General features: G+C 37.6%; 1 protein-coding gene across 6 annotated transcripts in view; it reads right to left on the reverse strand.

Moving 5' to 3' along the window:
• The window catches only part of NAALADL2 (N-acetylated alpha-linked acidic dipeptidase like 2), a 1,624,416-nt gene that overhangs the window by 896,071 nt on the left and 714,602 nt on the right, over positions 1 to 13,743 (reverse strand). Inside the window, exon 1 of one of the 6 annotated variants that reach the window (XM_044938180.2) lies at positions 2,882 to 3,015. The exons of the other annotated variants lie outside the window; for them this stretch is intronic. Within the exon in view, the coding sequence (XP_044794115.1) occupies positions 2,882 to 2,990 (109 nt within the window). The 5' untranslated portion in view covers positions 2,991 to 3,015. Of the gene's footprint in view, positions 1 to 2,881; positions 3,016 to 13,743 lie in introns of those variants that run through there. 6 annotated transcript variants of the gene reach the window in all.

A 13,743-nucleotide genomic window follows, 5' to 3' on the forward strand; every position in this document is an offset into this window, starting at 1 on the left:
GAAGCAACTTAATGTGCGTCCACAGATGAATGGAAAAAGATGTGGTACATATATACTATATATATATAATAGAATATTACTCAGTCATAAAAAAGAATGAAGTAATGCCATTTGCTGCAACATGGATGAACCTAGAGATTATCATACTAAATGAAGTACACCAGACAGAGAAAGACAAATATCATATGATATTACTTACACGTGGACTCTTAAAAAAAAAGATACAAATGAACGTATCTAAAAATCAGAACCCTATTTACAGAGTAAACATGATTACCAGGGGTGAAGGTAGGGGGGGAAGGATATACTGGGACTTTGGGATTGACATGTACACAATGATATATGTAAAAGAGATAACCAACAGGAATCTACTGTATACCACAAGGAACTCTGATATTCTGTAATAACCCAAATGGGGAAATAATTTTTAAAAGAACAGAAAAAATTAATGATGAAAAAATAAAGGCACTAGAAGCTTTATGGGGAGGGAGGAGGGAGGAGGGTTCAGGATGGGGAACACATGTATACCTGTGGTGGATTCATTTCGATATTTGGCAAAACCAATACAATATTGTAAAGTTTAAAAATAAAATAAAATTAAAAAAAATTTTAAAGTCATGCTATGCAAAAAAAAAAAAAGAGGAAATGTGACATATACAAGGTTTCTTTGGAAAAGTAAAGTGTCTTATACATAGGGTGATGGATTCAGAGGCAATTTTTTAAAGAGCAGATGCCTCCATTAATAAATATTCATGTGACACAGAACTGGAAAGTCAAAATTACATTTATAACATTACTAAATAAATAGCAGTGTCCTTATTGCAGGCTTAATAATGCTATTAGAATGGTAAATATGCAGAAAGCTCAAATTCATTACATTGTTAATATTTTTAAATAACAGTTTTAGGAATAAGGATCCAAATTAGAAATATTCCCCTTTATGTGATTTTCTTTGACTTGCCATACAAACGTTAAAGCACAATTTTTTAAATTTTAAATGTCGGCTAACCTGATGGAGAAACTGTTGGGTGCTGCAGCTGTTTTGTCTAAGTCCACTGCATACATTATTTTTTTCCTTCCTGCTTTGCTTTTCCTTTCAGACATCAGAACATTAAACAGAACCACACTAAAGGTCACTTGGATATAGAGACAGCCGAATTTCCAAAGTTCTCCCCGGTTGTTTTACACAGTTAAAGCTCAAAATGTTAAATAAACTGTGAAAATAAATGTACTTTTTTTTAGAAAAATTTTTAAACACTTCAAATCATTTAGGCTAGACTTGTCACTTGAAAAAACACTGAACAGCAGATCTTAATAAAATCCATTTAACTTCATGTACATCTGCCATTTGAAAACTTTTCTTCTGACACAGCTTAATGAACCTTTAATTTACCTTTCATTCAGTATCCACTGAGGGTCATTAAAAGACAAAGTCTTAAGTCAATGCACTTAATTACAGTCATCATATGTTATTATGTACTATTATATAACACCATATGCCAATTATCAGGGGACTTCAATAGATACTGAACAACACATCTGCACACATGTATCACTTGGTCTATAGACCTAAATCTTAACAATCTTTGAAAAGAAACAGTACTTTTACAGTATTGATATTTGGATTTAAGACATTAACTAAATGCATTATAGATTTTTAAACTAAATATTATTTTAAATATAATAGTGTTGATTGTTTTCTACTTTTGTCTTGATATTAGACTATGTTTCAACATATCAAGTAGAACCTCTAAAAGCAAACAGATTGGTCATAGCACTTAGACATCAAGACACGATGAGTCCAGAGTAATTTAATACCTAACTTTCTGAAAGATGAGGTAAATGACAAGTTATGCTTGATTATCATTTGAGAAATATTAGAGGATCTGCCATTCATCCAGTGTCCTGTCCCTGTTGACAGTCACCCAAATTTACCCCAGGCACTTCCCCTCTTTGTTTTTCTCTGTTCTTAATGCTGCTTTTAGTCATAATTAGTCTCTATTACACACCACTAAAAGAGTTATCTTTTAAACTTTGGCATTTTTTATTTCTGTCCTCCTTAAAAAACTCCTTTAAATACCCATTATCCAGAATCACTTAAAATATATTTTCAGCATGAAATACAAGGCTTAGCATAAGCAATTTTGATCTACCTTTCATATCTTATCTAATCTTCTGTGATGCCATTGTTAGTTTGTAAATTGGCCTCCTTACATGGAGAAAAGGAGAGGCTGCAGAAAGAAGCAGACAACTCCAGATCAGTAGGCTGCAGGTTTAATAAGCAAGGCTTATTATGAGACTGCTTTCGGGTGGGCACAAGATGGGTAGCACTCCACACCACCACCCCCTCCAGAATCTGAAGTTTATAATGGAGGCCTTAACTGGGGTCAGTCAACGTACTATACAGATGGTCTCAACAGCATACTTTCTCGAGGCTGCACCTTGAAAATGGTCTTCACTGTGAGAATACTGGAGAGAATGTACATTCCATGGACAAAGGAGGAGATGAGGAATCTCTGATTGCTAGGGTCTAGCTCATAGGAGTGGTTATATTCTCTCAAAGACCTCCTCCAACAAGTATTTTATATACACATAGGAAATACCCATACACCGCTTACCCTGCTAAGAAATCTACTTGATTCTGAGATGTTTACTTTCCCCACATTGTAACACAACCAAATTCATAGCAAATGTTTACAATCACCCCATCCCAGGTGGCATTCATGACTTACTTTTACTAGTTCATGCATGCGCCAACTTGGTTATTATTCTGAACCTGATTAGACAACTATAGTTCCTTTTGGTTTCAAGTTGTTGAAGGATGATTTTAGAAAAAAAAAGACAGTATCCTTGTTATTGTTAAAAAGTCTTTCACTGATACCTTTTGATATGTTCAGGAAAATATCAGCATCAAAATTTCCAATGGGTGTCACATGCTTGGAAGAAAGGCCCAGAGACCACCTTGGAGCACTTTTTAATAAATCTTGCATCACTACCTCTCTTCATAGCACATTGGAGTCTGAACTGACCAACCTAGACAGCATATTAAAAAGCAGAAACATTACTTTGACAACAAAGGTCCATCTAGTCAAAGCTATGGTTTTTCTAGTAGTCATGTATGGATGTGAGAGTTGGATTATAAAGAAAACTGAGCATCAGAGAATTGATGCTTTTGAACTGTGGTGTTAGAAAAGACTCTTGAGAGTCCCTTGGACTGCAAGGAGATCCAACCAGTCCATCCTAAAGGAAATCAGTCCTGAATATTCATTGGAAGGACTGATGCTGAAGCTGAAACTCCAATACTTTGGCCACCTGATGTGAAGAACTGACTCATTGGAAAAGACCCTGATGCTGGGAAAGATTGAAGGGCAGGAAGAGAAGGGGATGACAGAGGATGAGATGGTTGGATGGCATTACCAACTCTATGACATGAGTTTGAATAAGCTCTGGGAGTTGATGATGGACAGGGAAGCCTGGCGTGCTGCAGTTCATGGGGTTGCAAACAGTCGGACATGACTAGTGACTGAACTGAGTGGATAGTGTGCATGCATGCTAAGTCCATAAGTGTCTGGACTCTTTGCGACTCTATAAACTGTATCCTGTCAGGCGCATCTGTCCATGAGATGTTCCAGGCAAGAATATTGGAGTGGGTTGCCATACCCTCCTCCAAGAATCTTCCCAACCCAGGGATCAAACCCACATCTCTCATGTCTCCTGCATTGGCAGGTGGATTCTTTACCACCAGCACCACCTGGGAAGCCCAATGGATGGTAACAGGTGGTACTTACTAGATACTGAAAATCTGCCTTTGGGAATATTTTTGTTAAATAAAGAAAATCTGGCCTAAGATATCTTCTACATCACTAAATATATCTTGTATTTTAATAGTTTTGATTAGCATTATGTTGGGTTTTCCCAGTAGCTCAGGGGTAAATAATCTGCCTGTGATGTAGAAGATGCAAGAGACCTCAGGTTCAATCCCTGGGTCGGGAAGATTCCCTGGAGGAGAACATGGCAAGCCACTCCAGTATTCCTGTCTGGAGAATCCCAAGGATAAAGGATCCTGGTGGGCTACAGTCCATGGGGTCACAGAGAGTTAGACATGACTGAAGCGACTGAGCATGCATACACAGCATTATGATAGACTGTAATAACTGAGAGATGCTAGTCAAAAGTTATTAGTATTTGTTCTAAAAAATTAGTCCCATGTGTTTCATATTAGTCTTTATTGAATCTTTTATAAATGTAATTTTGGGTAAAATTCATTTATTAATTTAATAAGTGGTTACTGAACATCTACTGAGTGCTGCCAGGTATATTTCTAGACAGAAGACAGCAATGAAAAGAACAGCAAGAATCCTGGCTCTCACGGAACTTACTTCTTGTGTGGTATGAAAAACAAACACAATTTTAGAAATATATATAGTATAACATATAACTTGTAATATAAATATACATATTATGTAAAGTGGTGCACAGATGGACAAAAATCCTGAATAGAGATAGAAACTGGGGCTGTAGTTGGGAGCAGGGAGAGGGCTTACAATTTTAAATAGGTGGTCAAAGAACTGAGGTTCTTTTTATAATTCCATTCCACTTACTGTCTTCCTGAGGATGATGTCTAGTAACAAAGGCTAGTCCGTGGCATATAACCACTGGTTTCCATTAAACCTCCTCTTGGGGAGCAGTGAATATAAACTCCAAAATTTAGCCATAGGTCAAACTGGCCATCCAGGATTTACTTGAAATAAAACTGAAGCACTGATTTCAAATATGTCCTTCACAATGCTTCAGAATAAATAAAAATATAATTCATGCCACTAACAAGGTTTAGAAAAATAGCACTCAAGCATTTTCACTTCAATTCAGACAAGCACATGTATTAAGACAAGGAGCCTAGGAAGAAGCCTCCAGCCTTATGCTCCAGGTAACTGTGGTAACCCCTCTTTAGAGCTATTGAATTATACCGTCTGTATGACTTACCTTCAACATGACTTAGAATGATGATTTACCAGAGAAATATAGAGCTGCTATGTATTCCCATGACTGATCTTAAAGCTGTAGGATCACCCCTCTTGCAATCGCTTCTTTGCTACAGGACCAAATAAGTCTATTTCAAGGGAAGTCTAAACACATGATAAATTTTGGCCCTGTTTAACCCTTTCAAATATAAAACAAGCAAAAATAATTTAGCTTCAGAAAAAAAGACCCAACAGTGTCTCATTACTAACAGGACTGAAGGGAATTGTGCTATTGAATTTGCAAGTTAAGCCTCAAAGATCTTTAATGGTTAAAAAAAAAAAAAAAAAAAAAAAAAAAAACCAAAACACTGGGTGCCAAGGAAGCTGTAAAGAGGCCGAGTCTCAAAACACTGCTGATAGGACAATGAGTCCAACACTTTTGGAAAACACTTTAAGAAATTTTACCAAAGGCCTTATAATGTCTATAGCTATAATCTACTTCTTGCAATCTAGCCTGAGGAATTAAAACAAAATGGAATAAAATTTTCATTGCAATTTTTAAATTAGAATGGCTCTTTTCTTTTTAAACCTCTACTTACCCTTTCAATTTTCAAAGCTAATCTATACTATAATCATTATAAGCAGCAATAAATGCACTTGAGAACCTCTTAAAGATACATGTCACAATAAGGATTCTAGTAGTGTCGTTTGTTCAAGATAGAAGAAGTCATTCTCTTTTTATATTGCAGAATGAACTTAGTCAATAATATACAATCCAGAGAAGGAATAGAATTCTTACCAGAGCTCATTAACATGACCATTTAGTTTTGGACTTGCCCAGATAATTTGACATGACCGCAAATGTTGATATCCAATCATTTGCTGTCTAGTTTAATAAAATTAACTATAAAAATAACAGCAACATTTATGAGAATGTATTCAATACTCCATACCTTAAGTCTCATTAAAACCATTTTGAAATGTGTTACTTAATTATTTTCACATTCAAATGAGCAAACCAAGACTTCAAAAGGTTGGCCACAGATACTAAATGGCAGGATGAGGATGCAAATTCAAGACACAAGATTACCTAATTCCTAACCCAATACAACACTGTCATCTTTGTTGTAAAGGCTCTCAAGCTCTTTCAGCATTCTTGAATGATAGCTGAGGTAAATTTTCCATCATAAACTCTACAGCCTATTGTGATGCTGTGGCTTTTACATCATGACTGTATGTTCTGAATCATAGACTCACCTACATGGCCTGACAAGTTCAAGTAGTCTTACAGGCACAAAATATAGACTATATGAAGTGGAAATAGTTCTGGAAAGACAACATACAACTGTTTCACCACATAGTTGAAAATACAGCCCTTGGTATTAAAAAAAAAAATCTGAAAGTTATTTCTGAAATACTGAGGACAAGAGTCAATAAATTGCCTACTACTTGAATAATTATTTCATCTCTTTTCATATTTTGCATTGTTTAGACCTTCTGATCTGGAGAAGGCAATGGCACCCCACTCTAGTACTCTTGCCTGGAAAATCCCATGGATGGAGGAGTCTGGTAGGCTGCAGTCCATGGGGTCGCTAAGAGTTGGACACAACTGAGCGACTTCACTTTCACTTTTCACTTTCATGCATTGGAGACGGAAATGGCAACCCACTTCAGTGTTCTCACCTGGAGAATCCCAGGGACGGGGGAGCCTGGTGGGCTACCACTTATGGGGTCGCACAGAGTCAGACATGACTGAAGTGACTTAGCAGCAGCAGCAGCAGCCTTTTTGATCATTTTTGTCTATCACCCTTTTGGTTCTGTTTGTCTCATTTTTCTCTTAACTTTTTCACAAATTTAATTTCCTTCAAATATATGTCCTAAACAGTGTTGCTATCAGTCATTGGTGGCTGTGTACATTTGGCCTGATAACATTGTGTAGTCAACTGATGTGCTGTTGTGCTGTGCTTAGTTGCTCAGTTGTGTCCAACTCTGCAACCCCTGATACAGCCAATTAATTAGTGCACATGTATATACACAAACCAAACCTGACAAAGTTGTCATGCAGGAGATATAGTTTAAATACTGTAATCATTTTATACAAGAGCATTATAATTGTGCTAATCTCAACAGAAGGTATGTAAGCATAATATATGCAAACAGCTCCAAATATGTAATACATATGTACATGTATATGTAAACAGATTTTCATATGAAAAACTATGCACACAAATGACAGAGAAAATGATGAATTAATTCCTTATTAATTGATAACTAGGCAATGAAGATGATACAATAAAGCAGCCTTTGAAAAGCAAATGATTAAATTATACCTCTAAAAACAAATGTAAAGGAATTTAAGACATAATGGCATGCATTTAAAAGACCTTAACAAAGGTCAGGGTGGCGAGGTCAAGGGCGGCGGCCGAGAGGAGCAACCCCCCGTCCAAGGAGCGGTGGCTGCACGGGCGCAGGAGTGCCTAGAGGAGCTACTCCACATTCAAGGTCAGGAGGGCCGGCGGTGAGATGATACCCCTCATCAAAGGTAAGGAGCAACGGCTGCGTTTTGCTGGAGCAGCCGTGAAGAGATACCCCACATCCAAGGTAAGAGAAACCCAAGTAAGACAGTAGGTGTTGCAAGAGGGCATCAGAGGGCAGACACATTGAAACCATAATCACAGAAAACTAGTCAGTCTAATCACACTAGGACCACAGCCTTGTCTAACTCAATGAAACAAAGCCATGCCTGTGGGGCAACCCAAGACGGGCAGGTCATGGTGGAGAGATCTGACAGAATGTGGTCCACTGGAGAAGGGAATGGCAAACCACTTCAGTATTCTTGCCTTGAGAACCCCATGAACAGTATGAAAAGGCAAAAAGATAAGACACTGAAAGAAGAACTCCCCAGGTTAGTAGGTGACCAATACGCTACTGGAGATCAGTGGAGAAATAACTCCAGAAAGAATGAAGGGATGGAACCAAAGCAAAAACAATACCCAATTGTGGATGTGACTGGTGATAGAAGCAAGGTCCGATGCTGTAAAGAGCAATATTGCATAGGAACCTGGAATGTTAGGTTCCATGAATCAAGGCCAATTGGAAGTGATCAAACAGGAGATGGCAAGAGTGAACATCAACATTCTAGGAATCAGTGAACTAAAATGGACTGGAATGGGTAAATTTAACTCAGATGACCATTATATATACTACTGTGGGCAGGAATCCCTTATAAGAAATGGAGTAGCCATCATGGTCAACAAAAGAGTACGAAATGCAGTACTTGGATGCAATCTCAAAAACGACAGAATGATCTCTGTTCGTTTCCAAGGCAAAGCATTCAATATCACAGTAATCCAAGTCTACGCCCCAACCAGTAATGCTGAAGAAGCTGAAGTTGAACGGTTCTATGAAGACCTACAAGACCTTTTAGAACTAACACTCAAAAGAGATGTCCTCTTCATTATAGGGAACTAGAATGCCAAAGGAGGAAGTCAAAAACACCTGGAGTAACAGGCAAATTTGGCCTTGGGATATGGAATGAATCAGGGCAAAGTCTAATAGAGTTTTGCCAAGAGAACGCACTGGTCATAGCAAACATGCTCTTCCAACAACACAAGAGAAGACTCTACACGTGGACATCACCAGATGGTCAACATCAAAATCAGATTGATTATATTCTTTGCAGCCAAAAATGGAGAAGCTGTATACAGTCAGCAAAAACAAGACCAGGAGCTGACTGTGGCTCAGATCATGAGCTCCTTATTGCCAAATCCAGACTTAAATTTAAGAAAGTAGGGAAAACCAATTGGCCATTCAGGTATGACCTAAATCAAATCCCTTATGATTAAACAGTGGAAGTGAGAAATAGATTTAAGGGACTAGATCTGATAGATCAAGTGCCTGATGAACTATGGACTGAGGCCCGTGACATTGTACAGGAGACAGGGATCAAGACCATCCCCATGGAAAAGAAATGAAAAAAAGCAAAATGGCTGTCTAGGGAGGCCTTGCAAATAGCTGTGAAAAGAAGAGAAGTGAAACGCAAAGGAGAAAAGGGAAGATATAAGCATCTGAATGCAGAGTTCCCAAGAAATAGCAAAAAGAGATAAGAAAGACTTCCTCAGCGATCAATGCAAAGAAGTAGAGGAAAACAACAGAATGGGAAAGACTAGAGCTTTCTCCAAGAAAATGAGCGATACCAAGGGAATATTTCATGCAAAGATGGGCTCGATAAAGGACAGAAATGGTATGGACCTAACAGAAGCACAAGATATTAAGAAGAGGTGGCAAGAATACACAGAAGAACTGTACAAAAAAGAGCTTCATGACCAAGATAATCACCACGGTGTGATCACTCACCTAAAGCCAGACATCCTGGAATGTGAAGTCAAGTGGGCCTTAGAAAGCATCACTACGTAACAAAGCTAGTGGAGGTGATGGAATTCCAGTTGAGCTATTTCAAATCCTGAAGGATGATACTGTGAAAGTGCTGCACTCAATATGCCAGCAAATTTGGAAAACTCAGCAGTGGCCACAGGACTGGAAAAGGTCAGTTTTCATTCCAATCCCAAAGAAAGGCAATGCCAAAGAATGCTCAAATTACCACACAATTGCACTCATCTCACATGACAGTAAAGTAATGCTCAAAATTCTCCAAGCCAGGCTTCAGCAACATGTGAACCGTGAACTTCCAGATGTTCAAGCTGGTTTTAGAAAAGGCAGAGGAACCAGAGATCAAATTGCCAACATCTGCTGGATCATGGCAAAAGCAAGAGAGTTCCAGAAAAACATCTATTTCTGCTTTATTGACTATATCAAAGCCTTTGACTGTGTTGATCACAATAACTGTGGAAAATTCTGAAAGAGATGGGAATACCAGACCAACTGACCTGCCTCTTGAGAAATCTATTTGCATGTCAGGAAGCAACAGCAGAACTGAACATGGAAAAACAGACTGGTTCCAAATAGGAAAAGGAGTACGTCAAGGCTGTATATTGTCACCCTGCTTATTTAACTTATATGCAGAGTACATCATGAGAAAAGCTGGGCTGGATGAAGCACAAGCTGGAATCAAGATTTCCGAGAGAAATATCAATAACCTCAGATATGCAGATGACACCACCCTTATGGCAGAAAGTGAAGAGGAACTCAAAAGCCTCTTGATGAAAGTAAAAGAGGAGAGTGAAAAAGTTGGTTTAAAGCTCCACATTCAGAAAACGAAGTTCATGGCATCTGGTCCCATCACTTCATGGGAAATAGATGGGGAAACAGTGGAAACAGTGCAGACTTTATTTTTTGGGCTCCAAAATCACTGTAGATGGTGACTGCAGCCATGAAATTAAAAGACACTTACTCCTTGGAAGAATAGTTATGACCAACCTAGATAGCATATTGGAAAGTAGAGACATTACTTTGCCAACAAAGGTCCGTCTAGTAAAGGCTATGGTTTTTCCAGTGGTCATGTATGGATGAGATTTGGACTGTGAAGAAAACTGAGCTCCAAAGAATTGATGCTTTTGAACTCTGGTGTTGGAGAAGACTCTTGAGAGTCCCTTGGACTGCAAGGAGATCTAACCAGTCCATTCTAAAGGAGATCAGCCCTGGGTGCTCTTTGGAAGGAATGATGCTAAAGCTGAAACTTCAGTACTTTGGCCATCTCATGCGAAGAGTTGACTCATTGGAAAAGACTCTGATGCTGGGAGGGATTGGGGGCAGGAGGAAAAGGGGACAACACAGGATGACATCACTGGTTGACATCACCAACTCGATGGACGTGAGTTTGAGTGAATTCCGGAAGTTGGTGATGGACAGGGAGGCCTGGCGTGCTGCGATTCATGGGGTCGCAAATAGTCGGACACGACTGATCGACTGAAGTGAAGTGAACTGAACTGAACCAAATTCACAAACTAAAATAGTGTTGAAGAAATTATTAAAACAAGTCAGACTTCATGACATTAATCTGTGTTAATAGGGATCTTTAGAAGGCACTTGCACTTATTTAGAACATGAAAGATAGTATGTTTATCCCTGTACTGCACTAAATGGACAAGAGTAGCCCAAGAGGAGTCTCCTTCCTAGAAATACTGTGACATCAGGAGACACCAGCTAGTTCTCAGTAAAGGCACGTTTCAGACACATCTTTGATCCTCTGATACAACATCTTCTTGGACACCCTTTGTTTCATGACACTGACATTGTATATCTTTTTTTAAATTGAAGTATAGTTGATTTATGTTACTTTTTGATGTACAGTAGAGTGATTCAGTTAAACATATACATACATATTCTTTTCCAGATTCTTTTCCACCATAGGTTAACAGAGGATATTAAATACAGTTCCTTGTGTTATACAGTAGGTCCTTGTTTATCTACTTTATATATGGTAGTTGTGTATCTGTTAATTCCAAATTCTTAATTTACCCCCCTCCCTCCTTTCCCTTTTGTTAAACACAAATTTGCTTTCTATGCTTGTGAGTCTGTTTCTGTTTTGTAAATGAGTTCATTTGAATATTGTAGATTCCACATATGAGTGATATCATATGGTCTGTCTGACTTACATGTCAATTAATATGATATGCATGCATATTGTGGCAAATGGCATTATTTCATTCTTTTTTGGTTGAGTAATATTCCAGTGTATATATATACCACATCTTTTTTATCCATCCATTTGTCAATAGACATTTCATTTGCTTCCTTGTCTTAACTATTGTAAATAGTGCTGTTATAAACAACAGAGTGAATTTATCTTTTTGAATTAGGTTTCTATGGGTATATGCCCATGAGTGGGATTGCTGGATCATATGGCAACTCTTTAGCTTTTTAAGGAAACTTTCTACTGTTCTCCATAGAGTCTATACCAATTTACATCCTCACCAACAGCATAGGAGGGTTCCCTTTTCACCACACCCTCTCCAACATTTATTATTTATAGTCTTTTCAATAATGGCTATTCTGACCAGTGTGAGGCGATACCTCATTGTAGTTCTGATTTGCATTTCTCTAATAATGTCAATATTGAACATCATTTCATATGCCTGTTGGTCATCTGTATGTCTTTGAAGAAATGTCTATTTTTGTCTTCTGTACATTTTTTTTTTTTTTGATAGGACTGTTTTGTTATTGAGTTGTGTGCTTTGTTATTGAGTTGTATGAGCTGATTGTATATTTTGGAAATTAAGCCCTTGCTGGTTGCATCATTTGCAAATATTTTCTCCCAGTCCATAGGTGAGTCTATAGGTCTTTTCATTTTGTTTATGGCTTTCCTTGCTGTGCAAAAGTTTGTAAGTCAGATTAAGTCCCATTTATTTATTTTTGCTCTTATTTCTATTGCTTTCGAAGACTGACTTAAGAAAACATTTGTATGGTTTAGTCAGAGAATGTTTTGCCTATGTTCCCTTCTAGGAGTGCTAGGATGCCATGTCTTCAAGTCTTTTTAAAAAATACTTTATTTATATATTTGGCTGCATTGGGTCTTTGTTGTGAAACGCGGGATCTTCACCGCACCATGCGAGACCTCTCATTGCGACAACGCAGATTCTCTAGTTGCAGAGTGAGGGCTCAGTAGCTCAAAGCACGGGCTTATTTGCTCCATGGCATGTAGGATTTTGAGGCCCCTTATGGCTCAGATGGTAAAGAATCTGCCTGCAATGCAGGAGACCCAGGTTCGATCCCTGGGTTGGAAAGATCCCCTGGAGAAGGGAAAGGCAACCCACACTAGTATTCATGACTGGAAAATCCTGTGGACAGGGATCTCAAAGAATCAGACACGATTGAGTGACTAACACTTTCACTCTCATATAGGATCTTAGTTCCCTGACCAGGAATGGAATCCATATCTCCTGCACTACACTGCAGGTTCCCACAAACTAGACTACCACAGAAGTCTCTATATTTAAATCTGCAAGCCATTTTGAGCTTATTTTTGTGTATGATGTGAATATGTGTTCTAAATTCCTGGATTTATGTATAGTTGTCCTGCTTCCCCATACCACTTGCTAAATATATCTTCTTAAACAAGGTCTTGAGCAATGGTTTAATGAAACTTACATCTTAACAGGGTAGTAGATCTACTGCAAGAACTATTCAACTATACATATATATTATTAGTATATTATATTAGTGTATATATATATATCTCCTCATTTCAAATGAGTATAAGTGCTATTTTAACAAATAAATCACTGTCACTATTAAATATATATTTACTTTAAACCAATGCTAAATTCATAGTACCATTTTAGCAAGTGCTTTTGAATCAGCAAATGTTAAAAAGCCAGCTACAATAACATGTGTCTATAACAAAGTGGTTTATACTAAAATAAGTCTTCAAATCTGAAATGTTTGAGATTTCACTGTATTATAGCATACTTTTCTTTGAGAGAGTTGAGAACTCACTTTAAACACCTGAGACAAAATGAATGTGCTACACTTTAATAGTTATAATAGGATTATCAATTTTAAAAAGCCAGCCACTTTACTTCATCAATGAACTAGAACAACACTAGAAGATTAGGAAGGCTTATCAGTTCAAGACACTTTAGGACATGTCTAGTGGTTATAAAATTAATTTTTAATGATTTCTATACCATCTGGGAGATTCTCATTATGTGCAATAAAAGCTAACTTAATAATGTTTTAAAATTCTCCATTTCACCTAATCATCACAGAGGTCTAGTAATTTTATGTTCAAGTCCTAATGAAAATTTATACATTTGAGTAGAATAATACAAAATATTTAAGATAATATTTTTAAAACCTACAGATTATAGACTTTTCTTTATAA

The sequence above is a fragment of the Bubalus bubalis genome, chromosome 1 (genome assembly GCF_019923935.1).
Source record: "Bubalus bubalis isolate 160015118507 breed Murrah chromosome 1, NDDB_SH_1, whole genome shotgun sequence".
Lineage (NCBI taxonomy): Eukaryota > Metazoa > Chordata > Mammalia > Artiodactyla > Bovidae > Bubalus > Bubalus bubalis.